Source organism: Equus przewalskii, chromosome 19 (genome assembly GCF_037783145.1).
Source record: "Equus przewalskii isolate Varuska chromosome 19, EquPr2, whole genome shotgun sequence".
Classification (NCBI taxonomy): domain Eukaryota; kingdom Metazoa; phylum Chordata; class Mammalia; order Perissodactyla; family Equidae; genus Equus; species Equus przewalskii.
In genome coordinates this window covers 43334548-43350474 of record NC_091849.1, presented here as the reverse complement: position 1 = coordinate 43350474, position 15927 = coordinate 43334548, and the positions used below count along the sequence as shown (strand labels likewise).

The 15927-nt window shown below is 58.0% G+C and overlaps 1 protein-coding gene across 4 annotated transcripts in view; it reads right to left on the bottom strand.

The window, feature by feature from the left end:
* TMEM63B (transmembrane protein 63B) overlaps positions 1 to 15927 on the bottom strand; it is a 24329-nt gene continuing 8402 nt past the window's right edge. For all 4 annotated transcript variants that reach the window (XM_070586090.1, XM_070586089.1, XM_070586087.1 and 1 more), the window contains 19 exons: positions 14443 to 14480; positions 13308 to 13450; positions 13159 to 13210; positions 12594 to 12702; positions 11859 to 11929; positions 8521 to 8601; positions 7910 to 8033; positions 7169 to 7302; positions 6888 to 7025; positions 6587 to 6740; positions 5552 to 5658; positions 5216 to 5302; positions 4918 to 4983; positions 3472 to 3634; positions 2781 to 2886; positions 1641 to 1808; positions 1267 to 1382; positions 1012 to 1092; positions 1 to 768 (listed from right to left, as the gene is read on the bottom strand). In XM_070586090.1, the coding sequence (XP_070442191.1) occupies positions 583 to 768; positions 1012 to 1092; positions 1267 to 1382; positions 1641 to 1808; positions 2781 to 2886; positions 3472 to 3634; positions 4918 to 4983; positions 5216 to 5302; positions 5552 to 5658; positions 6587 to 6740; positions 6888 to 7025; positions 7169 to 7302; positions 7910 to 8033; positions 8521 to 8601; positions 11859 to 11929; positions 12594 to 12702; positions 13159 to 13210; positions 13308 to 13450; positions 14443 to 14480 (2124 nt within the window). In that variant the 3' untranslated portion in view covers positions 1 to 582. The remainder of the gene's footprint in view (positions 769 to 1011; positions 1093 to 1266; positions 1383 to 1640; positions 1809 to 2780; positions 2887 to 3471; positions 3635 to 4917; positions 4984 to 5215; positions 5303 to 5551; positions 5659 to 6586; positions 6741 to 6887; positions 7026 to 7168; positions 7303 to 7909; positions 8034 to 8520; positions 8602 to 11858; positions 11930 to 12593; positions 12703 to 13158; positions 13211 to 13307; positions 13451 to 14442; positions 14481 to 15927) is intronic.

Genomic DNA, 15927 nt, shown 5'->3' with positions numbered 1-15927 from the left:
TTTTCTTTTCATTTTTATTTTAAAGGAAAAAAAAAAAACAGTGCAAAAACCCATTTTCCAGTGTCAGCCATGCCCACCCCCCACCCCCAGGTCATCCCCCTGGCTCGGGGCCTGATGCTTCCTCCCTCTCAGCACCCCCTCCCCTCTCATGCAACCCATAGGGGCTGGAGGCTCTGCTTCCCTGGAGGTTCCAGGGGGACTCGGCGGGAGGAAAGAACTTGGGGGGCGGCCCCTGATCCGCCTGCCCCCCCACGTCTCCAGCCATGGCACCAGGTACCCCCTTGGCTCTCATTAACCCTTTCCTGACCACACTACTAGCCTGGGGGCACTGATCTGGGGGAGCCCTGTCCACACCCCTCTTTGCCCCGGGGCCGGCTCGGGGCTCTCCTCACTGAGGTTGGGGGGTTCCCTCCCTCCCTCTGTGGTGGGGGAGAGCGGTGAAATCCCCAGGTTTAAATATCTTAATGAAAGCAGGGGATAGGGAGGAAGGGGCTTTAGATCTAATAAATTATTAGCGTTTTAGTGTCCGTGGGGGGCGAGTGGGGCGGGGCAGGGCGTGGCCTCCAGGGCCCCTCCCTCCCCTTACTGGTGAATCTCATTCTCTATGAGGCTGTCCTCGCAAGACTGGAAGTCTGTGTCCGTGAGGCCGTCAGGCGGCATCAGCAGCTCCTCATCTTGGGACGAGGATGACGGGGGCTCGTCCCCCGAGCTCCCGGGACCCCCATCCCCGTCCACTTCTGAGTCCTGCAGCACCTGAGCGATGTATTTCTGAAGGGCGAGAGGAGCGGGAGTGAGAGTGGACAGCTGCCCCTCATGGGGAAGGGGATGGGGGATCTCAGGGCCCCGGAACAGCCGCCCAGTGAAACTCGGCCTCTCCCTGCCCCATTTCCCACTGCCCCTGGGGTCTGGGACAGGCTTCCCTTTCTGGAGGACTAGTGGGACACCCAGCTTTGGGGCTGAGTCCCAGTCAGAGGCCCCTCCCCACCCCTGGCCATGGAGGGGAGCACTCACCGCAGATTTGGGGACAGCAGCAGCAGTCGGGGGCCGTCCATTGCTTCTGGGGTCCACAATATCTGTCTCCGTGTGCTCAATCTTGAGGGGCCCAGAATGAGTCAGGGAGTGGGGGGAATGCCCTGCCCTCAGCCACAACCATGACCCTACACCCTCTCAGCACCCCTGTTGCCCCTGCCCTCGGCTCCCAACCATCCCCTTGCCCCCACGTTGAGCCCCTGCCCCCGGCCATCCCCCTGCCCCCTCGCCCCACACCTTGTAGTTGTGGGCACTGAGGTATTTGAAGTGTCCAAAGCAGACGTGGCAGAGGCAGATGACGATGGTGATGACCAGGACCACGAATGTGAACATGGATGTGGGGGCCAGAAACCCTGGTGTGGGGGGGCAAAAAATGGGGCTGCTATACCTCTCCTCCGGGCCCCCTCCCAGTGGCCCACGCCCGGCTTTGGCCCCCTTCTGAATGCAGTCCCACACTCCCATATGCTATGGCCTCACCCTGGCCTCTCCCAGGCGCCCTGCCTGCGACCCCTGGCCATTGTGGACCATCTCATGGCCTGCTCTACTGCGACTCCGCAGGGCATCCCCCCTACCCCCCAGCTCCCTGAGTGAGCGTCGGGGCCGGCCCTCACCCGTGCGCATGGTGGAGAAGAAGAGCAGCCAGAATAGGCAGAGGATGGGTGCGGCCACCACCTGGTTCACAGCCCCTGAGTGGATCTTCTTGTCCAGCTTGGCTGGCAGGTAGGCGTAGTAGAGATTGTACCTGTCCACCAGGTGCTTCAGCAGCATGTACATGAGCCCTGGGGGAAGCCACATGGGCCCTGACCTCGGAACCAGTGCCGCCGGACCTCTGCGTGTCCGTCACAGGTTGGCCGGGTCCTTCTGAGGCCACTGCAGGGCTGGCCTCCCTCCTGCTGCCCCGGCCCCAGTACGGGATAGAGCCCAAGCCCCCGCGGATCAGAGAACTTTGGCTTCTTCTGCTTCAACCCCTTCATCCCGCAGCCCTTCTCTAGGAATTCTACTGTTAGAAATGCATTCATTTGGTTCAACAAGCATCCTCTTAAAACCCAGCTGACTGTTTTTCTAACCTTATCCCTAAACAGATTAGTAATTAGGTGGTAAGTTCTATTTTCCTGGAGGCTGAGGGGATGGGAGCTTTAGACTGAAGACAAGGTTAGTCTGGGAGTCTGGAGCCTTCAACAACCAGGGAGGGTGGTTGGGGGTGGGGGAGGATGTTACCAGGGGGAAAGTAGAGGCCACTAGAGGGGGTGAGAGTTGAAGAGAAACTTTGCTAAATTTCTTCAGGAGGAAGAGGGAATGGCCAGGTCACATGGCTCAGCTGTAGCGGGGTATCTCTGGCAAGGACCCAACCCCACCCTGGAATCCAAAGGTCTTTCCTGAGTTTACAGGGCTGTGTACAAGTGTGCCCATGGATCTTGTGTAGGAGCATGTGTGTGTGTGTGTATGTGATGCGTGTCCAAGTATATCCATCCAGTTGAGTGAAGGCATTGGTGGGGGTGAGTAGGGACATGTTGGGGTGACTGCCCAGGGGCCCAGCACACCAGCTGAGTCCCGCCTCAGCTGAGATGGCTTACCCCTCCTCCCCCACAGGCCGGGCCCCAGACTGAGCCAGGGACCGGGCGGGAGGCCCGAGGGGCCGGTCTCCCAGCCGGGGCCCTGTCCATTCGGGGTGGCCTGCCTTACTAGAGTGGTGCGGGTGAGGTCCTGGGTCCCCCCGAGCAGGGCCCAGGTCCCGGCGCGGCGGTGCCTACCGAAGGGCACGATGATGGGGCAGGTGATACTGTAGGTCATGACCACCGTGAAGACGCACATCATCCAGGCGTAGGCTGCGCCAAACTGGAACTCGTAGGCCTGATGCTGGGGGGGAGATGGGCAGGAGGGGGGCTCAGGGAGGGGAGGGACAGACTGGAGGGGCGCAGGGCAGGGAGGAGGGGGAAGGGGAGGGGCCAGGATCTCTGGGGCCAGGAAAGAAGCTAGGGGGAAGAGGAGCCCAATGTCCAGGGTAGGGCAGGGCAAAGAGGGGGAGAGAGCAGCTGTGGAGGAGACAGAGGGCAGGGTAGGGACAGTGACAGAGCGTGGGGAGGGGCCTTCAAGGGATCAGGGACTGGCAGGTGGTGGGCTTGGGAATGGGATACCCAGAGCCTCGTGTGGGGTTAGGGCAGAAGGACCCTAGGTCTAGGGACCCGGACCTCCCCCAACTCCCATCATAGAACACTAGACGGTTAGAACTGGCAGGGCCTTCAGCGTTATCTACGTCAACCCATCGCTGTACATATGGGAAAGCTGAGGCCCCAGATGGGAAGGGGAAAGCCCAGGGCCGCGGAAGTCGGCTCCCTGAGTCCCAGCACCCCTGCGCCCCACACCCTAGCACGACTGCCGCTGTTTCTGGTTGGGCCCACCAGGGGGCGCTGTGCGGGCCGCGGCGGCCCCAGGCGGCCGTACCCGCTTCACGTTGCGCCTCTCGGCGGCAGAGCGCGCCAGGCAGAGCCGGATCATGTACATGAGCAGGCCCGGGATGCGCAGCAGGTCCATGGCGTTGCCGATAAAGGCTGAGGCAATGACGTAGTTCACGAAGAAGGCGCCGTTGTCGGGCAGGAACACACACCTGCGGGCACCAGGTGCTCCAGCACTGCACCCCTGGGGGACCGGTGGCCGCCTGCCCACTGCCAGCATGACCTCACAGCACACCTTCACCCCCAACATGCCTTCTTCCAGGGGGACCCCCGAGCTCAGCCCTGAAGCACCTGTGTCCCAGTCCTCCAAGAGTGTGAACCCCAGAGGCAGATGCCAGAGTGTCAAGAGACACCTCCAAAGTAAGCCCCAGACACCCTCAGTGTGAGTGGACACGGCCTCAGAGTGTGAGCCCAGAGGCACCCCTAGAACTTGTGGCCCATAAACACCCATGGAGAAAGTGCTCGAGACCCCTAAGGCCACCAGAATGTTCAGGGTATGACAGCCCGACATCTCCATAGATGACCCTGTGAGATCCCCAAAAACTCCCAAGGGGTGTGAGCCCCAAGAACACCCAGAAGGCTCCTGCCTTGGAGCTTAACTTGACCCAGAGTTCCCCCAGAGTCAGCCTCAGACACCTCCAGAACGCAAGCTGCAGAGACCCTCCCAAACAGGTCTTCAGAGTGGGGAACCCAGGAACCTCTGTCAATGCCCCTGACACACCAAGCGTGAGCCCAAGGTTACCACACATGGCCTAGAGCAGGAGCCCTGGAGCCTACAGCCACATATACTGCCATGGTACGTGTCCCCCAAGACACCTTCACAGGGACTCCCAGAGCGGGTGCCCCATAAGAACACTACAGTACCCCTCTGAATAAGATCCCCAACTTCAGAGATGTTCCCAGAACAAGTGCCCCGTAAATACCCCAAAGTGTGAGTCCGGAGTCTCCACAGACACTCCCAGATTTGTGAACCCAAGAGCCGTCCTTAGATACTCAAAAGTGTGGACCCCAGAGCCTGCAGGGAAACCTCTAGGAACCCCCGAGTCAGTCCCAAAGTATGACTAAGATCCCACTGCAGACACCTCTCCAAACCTGAGAGAAACTCCCGACTCCCAGTGAGACTCAGCATACGAGCCCTAGAAGCCCTCACAGAAACCCCCCGAGCGTGGGCCCCATAGCCCCAAATATACCTTGAGGGTACCTCAGAATCCAGGAGGTCCCCAGAGGCCCCAGGGACATCTCCCACGTACACAACCAAGACACTCTGTGGCTGAACCTTAGGGATGACCCTGCCGGACCGCGGTGCAAGCCCCTCCCTCCTCCCCACTGCAGGGGTGGAAGCTTTGCCGCACCCTCCCATGGGGGCTGGCAGTGCCTCTCAGGCATACCCACTCCCACCTTCCGGTCTCTTTCCCTGGGGGCCCCGGTCACTCACTCAAACCGAATAGCTGCCTCAGCCAAGAATTTCTTGTCAAAGAGCCAGCGGAAGAAGAGGTCCAAGCTGGAGGGGAGGAGAGGAGAGGTGTGGTGGTGGGCTGGAATGGCCCAGAACACCGGGGGAGGGGGAGTCCTACCCATGAGCCTCTGGGGATGCCCCCCAGACACAGGGGAGGTAAGTCAGGAGGCCTGGGGATGGCCAGGCTTCTTGTCTTGTGCCCCTAGCTCTGCAGGGGAGGTGGGAACCTGTCCAGCAGTCCCCCACCCGGGCTCCCATCCCATTCTCCAAAACCCACCTGCTCAGTCCCAGCGAGGGCAGGAGCAGCACCATAAAGATGAGGAAGGTGTAGCACTTGTGCATGGTGGTCCTGTTCTCCCCGGAGCTGGGGCAGGGGGCACAGGGGCAGAGGTCAGGGGAGCCAGCCCCTCACCTCTGCTCCCCCAGCCCGTACAGTGTCCCAGGAGGGTTCCCTAGGAAGGGGGGGCTTCCCAAGGAGAGGATGCTGGCCACCATCCCTTCCATGCCAGCTCTGGGACTGCCGGGGCAGGGAGCCTGAAGGGCAGAGGGCTGCCCAATGGGATGGGTGTCCACCTAGGAGGGCCATGGCGCAGCATGTGAGGAGGTGTCTCACCGTGTCCAGTGGGCTTCAAAGAAGGCAGAGTAGTAGACGATGGTGGGGAGCAGGGCTGAGAAGCACCACAGCAGCAGGGTGGGGAAGAACTGGGTGATGATGGGGTTCTGCAGTGGCATACAGGGCAGGTGTCGGGCGGGGGCAGTGGAGTGGGCCCAGCTTGCTCTGCTGAAGCGCCCCCTTCCCCACTGAGCCCTGGGCCCCACAGCTCTCAGGGCCGCCATGGCACTAGTCCAGAACATCTGGAGCGCCAAGGGTGAGGTGGGGCAGGGCCATATGTACAGCCCCACGGTGAATATTAGTGGTTAGCATTTGCTGAACACATACCACGTGCCAAGCACCGATCGTGTGCTTTACACGCATTAATCCTCCAAACGTTACCCCATTTTACAGATGAGCAAAACTGAGGCAAAAAAAAAAGAGATTCCACAGCTTATCCAACCAGCAAGAAGTGGAGTGGGGATTTGATTCTGCTATTATCACTCAGTGATTTTCAAACTGTCTTTGAGGTTCTAAGGAGATATGCTGTGTGTGAGGCGGGAAGGGTGAGGGGAGACCAGGCACTGTGGCCCCCTCTGCTGCCATCTGAGCAACCCTGCTTTTCCACATCAGGTTTCATGTAAGATTCCTTTTGATAAAGGCATCAGAATCTAAGTCTAGAAGCCAGTGATCTGGTCTGAACCTTCCACTCTTCTGTGGGAGAGATCGAGGGTTGAGGAGAAGGGACCAATCCGAGGCCACAGGGTCAGTTAGGCCTGGGCCTGGGCTCGCTCTTCCCTGGGTGTCTCTCTAGCTGTGTGCAAACTCAAGGGTGGCCTCTCCTAGGGGAAGGTGGGGGAAACCAAATGGCAGTGTGCAGAGGGGTTTCAGCCCGTGGTTGTGCGGGAGCTTCCCAGTGGGGCCGGGCTGGAAGAGCAGAACAGGAGCTGGACTGGGCGGGAGGGCATCTGGTTGTCCCCCTGAGGAGGGATCTGGGGCTTGGTATCTGTGTCTTGTGACAGAGCGTGGAGGGCTGCAGTGGGGTGTGGGCCTCACGTTGAGGTACTCCACAGGCTTGGTGACGTTGAACTTGTCCATGGTGGTGATGATGATGGCGGGGGTGGTGAGGAAGAAGAGGAGGATGAAGAGGACCACGTTGATGACCAGGCAGCGCAGCCACCAGATGAAGCCACGGATGGAGAGGTGCTCCCTGGGAAGGCAGGGGTGGCGGTTGCTACAGGGACCGAACGCCTGATTGCTCCCCAATGACACCTAGGACCTCCCTTCTCCTTCCCCCTACCCACTGGAGCCCACCAGGGCTCCATGAAGCCTGCCCCTGCCATCCCCATTTGCTCACCAGTAGATGTTCTGGGGGTCGGGGGCATAGGACACGGTCCAGTTGGAGATATGCAGGGACTCGCTGCAGGACGAGGAGCGTGGCTCCCCGCGGCAGGTGCAACCCTGGCACTTACACACGTTGAAGTCCTTTAGGATGCTGGGGGGATGGGCACTGGTTACTGCGGCACCAGCTGCTGGGGACCCCTCTGCCGACAGCTGGTCGTGAGCGGAGGAACCTGGGAGCCCCAGCTGGTCACTGGGGGACAAGGGCCGGGGTGGGCAGGCAGGGTGGGGGCTCACATGGCGGTGATGGTCTCATTGTGGAACGTGACAAAGGCCATGCCAAGAGGCTTCTCGTTCACCTTCTCCTTCTCCCGCTTGTAGTCTTCCTTCAGCTTCTGCTCCAGCTTCGTGTAGTACTCAATGGCCTCCACCTGCCGAGGACGGGTGAGGCAGGGGCTCTGGTCAGAGAGCTGGGCAGGTCCCCACAGCACTCACTCAGCACCACAGGCCAGGTGCTGCTTTAAGCTCTTTCTGTGTTAACTCACTTAATCCTTACAACAATCTTACAAGGGAGGTACAGTTAGCCCCATCCTACAGATGAGGAAACTGAGGCACAGAGCAGTCTAGAAACTTGCCTAAAGCCAGAGCTAGTAAACAGAGCACAATGCTGTCCTCTTGGCTGACCTTTTCTGATTTGGAGTTTGAAAACTTGCTCACTGCAGGGACAGGGGACAAACTCAAACAGTGTGAACTGGGGCAATGATTGTAGGAACAGGTGGGGACCTGCTGAGGGAGGGGCTGCACCCCACTCCCAGCCTGGCCCCAGCCTTGCCTCCTCTGGGAGTCTATTTACCTTTGGGTATTTACGTGCAAGGCTGGATTGTGTACGTGGGGTTGTGGGACAGACTCCACCATAGGGTGCATCCATCTCTGCTGTGACCTGTCTCCCCAGGACCTTCCAACTCCTCCCCGGGAGCTTTGGGGGCCCTGAGGTCTGAGCTGAGGCCAGGCCCACCCCACAGCCAGCCCACCTCTTACCTGCTCACAGCCTCGCACCACGCAGCAGCAGAGGTGGCCACAGGGCTTGGGGTTGATCATGGTGGGGACATTCTCCTTGCTCTGGAGGTTTGTGAAGTAGAGCTTTCCCCGCTCGGCCTTCTTCCTGTGGGGCCAGATGCCCAGTCACCCACCATCCAGCTGGGGCTGGGTCACTGGGAGGATGGGTTTGGAGCCCAGCTCTGGGGTCATCTAGTCCACTCCTTAAGGACAGGGGCTATCTTGCTCTTGGGTTTGTTTAGGGTGCATGGTTCAGACATGTCCCCATTCCAGGGTCTCGCCACCCATCCCTGGAGGGCCAGAAGTTCTTCCTGTAGTCTGGCCTGTAGTCAGTCTCATACTGTAGCTGAAAAAGGGTATGTCCTCAGATGGGGTGGGGACGGTGGGCCCCTTTTCTCTTGCAACAAACTCTAACCTCCAGGCCTTGCTCTTTCCAGAGCTGAATTGACAGGAACTCCGGGGGCTGAATTAAAATCAAACGCCCTAGGAAACACCTGGAAGGGGAGCCAGGCTCCAGTGTGGCAGGCAAGATGCCCTCCACAATGGGCAGGGGGCCCTCGGGTGTTGCCCCCCTGCCACCCCCAGCCCCATACCTTTCTGCATCAAGGAACATGAGGCGAGCCACGTTGTAACATGGGCGGGCTTCAAGAACCGTGCAGTTGGGGTAGGCCTCCCTGAAACACAGTCCAGCGTCACCTGCAGGACCCCACCCACCTGCCCCCGACTTTCATCCATGACCCCATCACCTTCAAGACACACCCCCCAATTCAAGCTCTCTCTTTCTTAGTCTGTGAAAATGAAAGTTCCTTAACAATAAAACATTGACATTCCTCCTCATGCTTCTCTGAGTCGGGGAGGGTGCACTCAGAGGTGTGGAGGGCTGTGTGAGAGCAGTGTGGGCTGATGACCTGGATGTCAGTGCACACGCGCATGGCGCTGGGGAAGCCACAGCTGTGGTCTGACTCTTGTGCGAGGCTGTGACCTTTAAGACGAGAGAAACTGTTTCTAGCTGTGGGTTGTTCTCTTACCCCTGTTCCCAGATGACCTGGTTACAGTCCAGCATTTAGCCTTGACCACGGACTGACCCCAACCAATACACAGCCCAGTTTATAGAATGATCCCTGGGCCAAGATTAACCAGAGATTGATCCTGAACCCTGACCTGAGATTGACTTCTAACCCTGGCCAGAGACTGACTTTAACCCTGACCCAAACAGACCCATAACCCACAGCCAAGACTGAACCTTTAACCCTGACCCAAGATTGACCTCAACCTTGACTTGAAAATGACAAGAGATAGACTGGCCCCAACTCTCACTCCCTGGCACCTAGCAGGGCTCGAGGGATGCTTGCTGGCTGAGTGAAGGAGTAGTTGCTTTTCAGTGCTGATCAGACACTGCTTCTTGATCCTAATCCCTAATCTAGATTGAGCCCCATCTTTTTTTTTTCCGAGGAAGATTAGCCCTGAGCTAACATCTGTCAATCCTCCTCTTTTTGCTGAGGAAGACTGGCCCTGAGCTAACATCCATGCCCATCATCCTCTACTTTATATGTGGGATGCCTACCATGGCATGGCTTGCCAAGCGGTGCCATGTCTGCCGCATCCGGGATCCGAACCAGTAAACCCCGGGCCGCTGAAGCGGAACGTGCGCACTTAACCGCTGCACCACCGGGCTGGCCCCGAGCCCCATCTTTTCAAAACAAATTTTAATGAAAAACAACCTGGTGTTAAAGATGCACAAGATATGGTTCTAAGGAACAAGATGGCCCACACAAACCCATGAGAATTTGGAAACTTACATCTGGGATGGAGGCCTTGAAATGTACTTCCCAGGAGGTGACAGACCTTTGCCCTGACACTGTTGCTGCTCAACCCATTTTAGGATTCCTCTCTGGAAGGGCCTTCACCCCTGTGGCAGGCCAAACCTCATTCTCACCTGACTAATCTCTAATCCCCACAACACAGGTTCCCTGATTTTGCACATAGGATATTCCCTAATTCTGCTGGCTGGGTCCTCCAATCCAGATAGACCCCAGACCTGGACCACAAACCCGGCCCAATACTGACAACTAGTCCATGACTCCATGAAGACAAAGGCTGACTCTTGCTCATCACCATATACCCAGGGCCCGCAGTAAGAACAGTAAGTTCTCGACAAACAGGTGCTGAATGACTGGATCAATGAGACGGCTGCTCCAGAATGCCTGATCCTCTGATCCTCATCATGCCAGCTGGGACCACAGTGTCCCTAAGCCCTGCTTTTTGCTGACCACTAATTCTAATCACGAACTGTTTCCTAAACAAAACCACAGACCAAGCCCTGAAGCAGACAACGTGGACCGTGAGCTCCCCATGGACACCCATCAGGCCTGGTTCTTTGTCTTGCTGGCATAAAGCACACAGTAGGTGTAAACAAATGTGTGCCGAATGAATGGACGGATGCTTGACTAGCAGGGTCCCCTCCCTTACCACACGAAGGTCTCTGTTCAAATGTCATCCTGTCAGAGTCCCCCTTGCCCATCCCACTGAAAACAGTAGCCCCTCCTGACTCCTCTCACTCTGTCCCTCTCCCTGCCTTGGTTTTCTTCTAGCACCCACTCTCCTTGGCATCTGTTACTAGTCCATTTGTTTATTAGCTGCCTTGTCCCACTAGCAGGTACGCAGATGGGGGCAAAGCCTTTTCCTTTTCTGCTTTCTGCTCTATCCTCCTCCTACCCCAGGGCAGGTACACAGCAGGTGCATGACAGGTATTTGCTATTAAAGGGCTTGTCCGAACAGCTGACAGCTGATTCCAACCGGAGGGTAATAGTAAAATATCCCCTAACTCTGAGCACACATTGTCCTTAATCCCCACCCAGACTGCCCCCTAATGCTAATCACAGCTTGAATCCCAGATAGGACCCCAAATCGTTCTCTCATACTGACCAAGGATGATCTGAGTTTGACTGCTGGTCTGTAAATTGTATGAGGGTAGGGCCTGTTTCTATTTATTCATGCCTGGTGCACAGAAAGTGACCAATAATGCGTGCCGAATGAATGACTATTCACCTACTAATGCTGATCACAAACCAGCCATTTTCCTGAAATGCAGGGGTCTGGAAGCTGACCCTGACCAGACACCGACTCCCAATCCTGTCCTGATCCAGGACAGCGACTGGCCTCTGATCCAGGCCAACTGACAGTGGATCTGGACCTCACCAAATCCTGATCCAGACCACCAAAGTCCCTTATCAGGACCACTGGCCAACTCCTAATTCTGACCACAGACCAACATCAGACCCTGGACTGGCTCCTAAAGCTGACTTCCACACCCTGACCCCCAAGAGCCTGATGACTTTTATTCATCCTCACAGTCTCAGGGCCCACCCTTGTGACTCACGCCAAATAGCACTTGAGAAAGTCGTAGAGTGAACGGATGAATGCATGATAGGACCCCTAACCCTGCACACAGACGGTCCTGACCACCTGGCACTCCTGGAAGTGCATGTTCCCAGCCCCCAAGACAGAGTTGCAGAGCTGAAAAGAGCCTCAGACAACATGCAGCCCAAGTTCTCCCGGGCCCCTTGAGGATGCAGTGAAAGCCACAGAGCTTCTCCCTGCACACAAACTCCAGAATGTCTCACACAATTCTGAGGCAGCCATATACCTCAAAGGGCCCATGGACCCTGAGCCAACAACCCATGAGCCAGTTCAAGTGGGAGAGCCCTGGGGGACTCACTTTTCAAGTATTTCTCCTGTTCTTAGAAGGGCCTATCACCCAGCCCAAGTGCCAGACGGCCCTGGAGTCAGAGGATTCTGCCTCAGTCTGACCTCCACCCCCCAGTGCAGCCCCAGGCATCCAAGTGAGAGGTGTGGGTAAAGACGTCCTGGGAGCTGAAAGGCAAAGAAAGGTCTGCAGGGCCTTGGGTTGGCAGTAGGGGTGGCTACTCACTCAAAATGCTTCTTGATCTTTTCTGACTCTGCGTATTTGGAGATGCCATTGATGAAGAGCGTCCGCTTCACCTGGGGTGAGAGGGGAGTGGGTTTGCCTTCCTGAGACTGGACTCCCGAGGAGCCGGAGAATGCAGGGAGGGGCTGGGGAGTGGGGTGAGCAGAGAGGAGCAGATAGGGGCGGCAGGAGGCCTTAGGGATAAGCCAGGTCCAAGGAAAGCAGGGGAAGTGTTTCTAACAGAAATCAGGCAACGAGCCTAATGAAAGAGCCGTCAGGCCCCTTGCTCCCGAGGGTTACAGAGGGGGCTGGGGTGGGGGGGACTACTCTCAGATCCTCAGGCCATGGAGGACCCAGCACAGCGGCTGGCCTGGAGTGGGCGTTCAGTGCTGGTTTGGTGAATGAATACAGACGAGGAGGGAATAGCACCACCATAAGGTCGACCAAGCTATTTCCCGAGTGCCCAGCACAGCACTGGTGCTTTCCACATCTCGCCTCGCTGCATCTTCCCACTGACCTCAAGAGAGGTACTGCTGCTGTCTCATTTACAGATGAGGAAACTGAGGCTTGGAGATGTCACTTAACTTGCAGGATGGGGGCTCCTGAGCTGCTGGGCCCAGATGCAGAGCCAGCTGGCCTAACCCCGGAGCTGCCACCCCTTAGGGCTGAGGCAAGAGAGGCCCAGAGGGAAGGGAAGAGGCTGGGGGTGGGGGTGGACCTGGGTTCTGCTCCACTCACCAGGTCGTCCTCCTTGTAGCGCATCTTGGAGGTGTGTCTACGCATGCTGTAGACAGTGAGCAGCAGGTACAGGAAGGCGAAGGAGGTGTGCAGCCATAGCAGGTTGTTCCTGGGGGGAGCAGAGGGGTACATGGAACCCCCAGGGCTAGGAACACATTCAGATACCCCTAAACCCCCAGGGTTAATTAAACCCTGGTACAGGGACCCTCTGCTGCCACCAGTCTTCTGGCAATGACTCTCTCAGGAGCCGGGGCATGACAGCCCACATCCTCTACACCCCAAGATTGTTCCATTCCAACTGAAATGTCCCCAGAGGTTTTCTCTCCGTGCCCTGCCTGCTGGCTACATTGCCCTCCAACTGGCCGGCAGTATCCCCTGGCCCAAGGGTGCACACTCCTCTTCTTTATCCAGTCACCCCTGGGGATCTACCTCCTGTCTCCAACCCAAGCCCCTCAGGGCCCCACAGCCATCTCTGCAGCCTCAGCACCTCTCCCTTGAACACCCTCCTTCCCCCCTCCTTGCTGGCCGCAGACCCTGGCCTCACTGACCAGCTTCCCAACTGTACCCTGATTTCAAGTTGGCAATGGTGGTTCTCCCGAAGCTGTAGGCATTGTTCTCTAGGGGATGGGAGGAGGGAGAGGACAATGGCAGGGTCAGGGCACATGCTCACTGTCCCCTCCTCTCTCCGCCCCACCCATCCTGGCCCTCGCTGACCCAGCAGGTCCCCTGAGAAGTTGACAGGCAGCACGATGCCTACGGAGAGGACGCCCACGACAACCAGCAGCCCGATGATGTGCCGCTGGAAGGACAGGTAGTGCACAGCATCGCCCCCACACTTGTCCCGGATCTCATCATCCCTGCGGGGAGTGGGGACAGAGGAATTAGATGAGGGCTAGGGCAACAGAGGGGCCACAATCTGCCTGCCCTTGCCCACCCCATCCCACACCCACCCTAGCCCCTGCCAACGTGGCAGTAGGACGGGGCTGAAATGGGGTCTCTGGGCCCCCTATTCTCTGGGAGGGGAGGGAGGAAAGGAAGGATGCAGGGAGAAAGGGAGGGGAAGGGGAAGAAGAGAGAGAAAAGGAGAGGGATGAGAGATGGGAACAGGAAGGAAGGAAGGAAGGAAGGAAGGAGGAAGGAAGGAAGGAGGGAAGAAGGGAAGAAAGGGGTAAAGAACGGGGATGACTACAGAGAGAGGAAGAAGAAGAAAAACGAGGACTGGGGAGCAAAGGGAGAGGAGAAGAGGCAGATGTGAAAGGGAGGTTGGGGAGGGAGGCTGGGGAGGGAGGATGGAGGCTGGGGAAGCACTGGCGCCTTATGGGAGCTGGTGCAGTGTGACAGGTGGGGGAGGGCTGGGGCTGGGGCACGGGCGGGCGGGGCGGTGCTGACCTGTCAGGCTTCCTGCCTCTCTCAGGCCTCACTGCCTGCCTGCCGCACTCTGGCTCGATCTCCTGACTTCTGCCTGCTGGATACTGGCTCCTGCCTGTTGCTGGCTGGCTGCTCCCAGCCTGCCTGCTGCCCCCACCCGCTGGCTGCACGAAAGCTCTGAGGCGGGGGCTCCAGCCCCTGCTCTCACAGGGTGGCAGGGGCTGGGAGAGCTGAGGGCAGAGCGGGCCCCCCAGGCAGGGGAGCACATAGGAGACTGTGGGGTAAAGTGAGGCCAGCTCAGGGGACAGCAGAGGCCGGGAGCCCAGGGCCTGGCCTCCTGGAGGAGGGAGGAAGGTGCTGGGCTGGCTAGGAGCACTAAGGCCCTCAAAGCTGCTGGCCTCTGGACTTTGTAGGGAGATGACAGGTCTGAAGTTTCTCTCTGTTTCTCTCTTTCTTTAGAGTCTGCAGACCGTTCACTTACTTTATCCTGAAGATGGCTGTCAGCCAGGAACAGAAACCCTGGGGGCACAGAGCAGTATCAGCCGGAGTCCTCCTCCCACCGCCCCGAGCCTCCCGGCCCCGCAAAGCCCCCCACCCCAGTCTCACAATCACCTCCAGGCTGTGGCTCAGCTTCCACAACCTCCCCAAGAAGCTAGCTCATCCCCAGAGAGGGGAGAAGGAAGGCACCAGCCCTCAAAGACAAAGGATCAAGGCCAAATTGGGTTCTCTGTGGACTCTCAGGCCCAGAGCTACTGTCCCCGCAAATGCCCAGCAGGGCAGCAGAACCGGATGAAGTCTTGCAGTGCAGTGGGCCAGGTGGGGATGGCGGGGTTTGGGGTTCTAGGAAGGGTAATGAGGACCTCCAGACCTGCAGCTAACAAGAAGAATTTGCAACATGGCTGCCAAAAGCAGAGAGGTGGGCCACGCTGCCCAAGTTCCTGCCACCCATCTTCTAGTACACTCCAGAGGGACCAAAACCCAGGGTCACTGTGAGCTGCAATCTCCCCCTGTTGAACCCCCAGGCCTGCCTTCAGGCAGAGACCCCACTCAGAGCAGGGTGGGGATATGCGGGGGAAGGCTGGGCAGAGAGAACCCTCCCCCAACTTCCTGCCAGGAGAAGGTGCAGACTTAAGACGGGGGTGAGGGGAGGGGGCCTCCAGCCAAGACGCAGGACTGTGCTGCCTGCTGCCGTCACCTGAGTCTGGGGACCACCTGGACGCCTCTGGCTGGCAGGGGCGATACCTTTGCTTCACCACTTACCAGTGTGATTCCAGCTCAGGAAGCTGGCAGGCTTCTTCCACTACGGCTACTACAGGAGTGCCATCCCCAGGACCCCCAGCATAAGCTGGACTGACCGGGGCCACCCTTGGTCTGAGCATTAGAGTTCAGACCAGGACCCTCACCCGCACAGAACAATAGGGGACCAGGCAGGTGATGCCGCCAGAGTATTGGGTCTGACCTGAAAGGGGGCCGGGGCCTGCTGTGAATCATCAAGCTCATGCCTTGTCTACAGGGGCCACTGTCACTCAGCTCCAATCCACAAGCAGGTCAATGTAACCCCGTAGCCAGGGGCCACCAGCCTGCAAACTCTGAGCATCACAATGGATTCTGTATATTTTGCTAGGTGGGCCTGAAAGGCTCATTATTACTTCTAAAACCATGTTCAAGGAAAAAGGTGTCCTTAGCTGTCCTCAGTCAGCAGAGGTGGGCACAGAGCTCTATCGTGGAACAAAGTATGGAACTCACAGATGTCAGGCTCATGCTAGTTGGGAGGCTGACTTGGAAGATAGAGCCAGGAGCTCTGGGTCCGGGAGGTTATCCTGTGGCTCCTAGACAAGCCTTTCCCTTGCTGAGGAGACAGCCACACTCCGCAGATCCCTGACTCCACATCACTGGAAGCTAGAGGCTGCTGAGCCCATCAGCCCTGGAGGAGGACGGGGGCTGAGAAGTTCAGGGGAGGGCACTC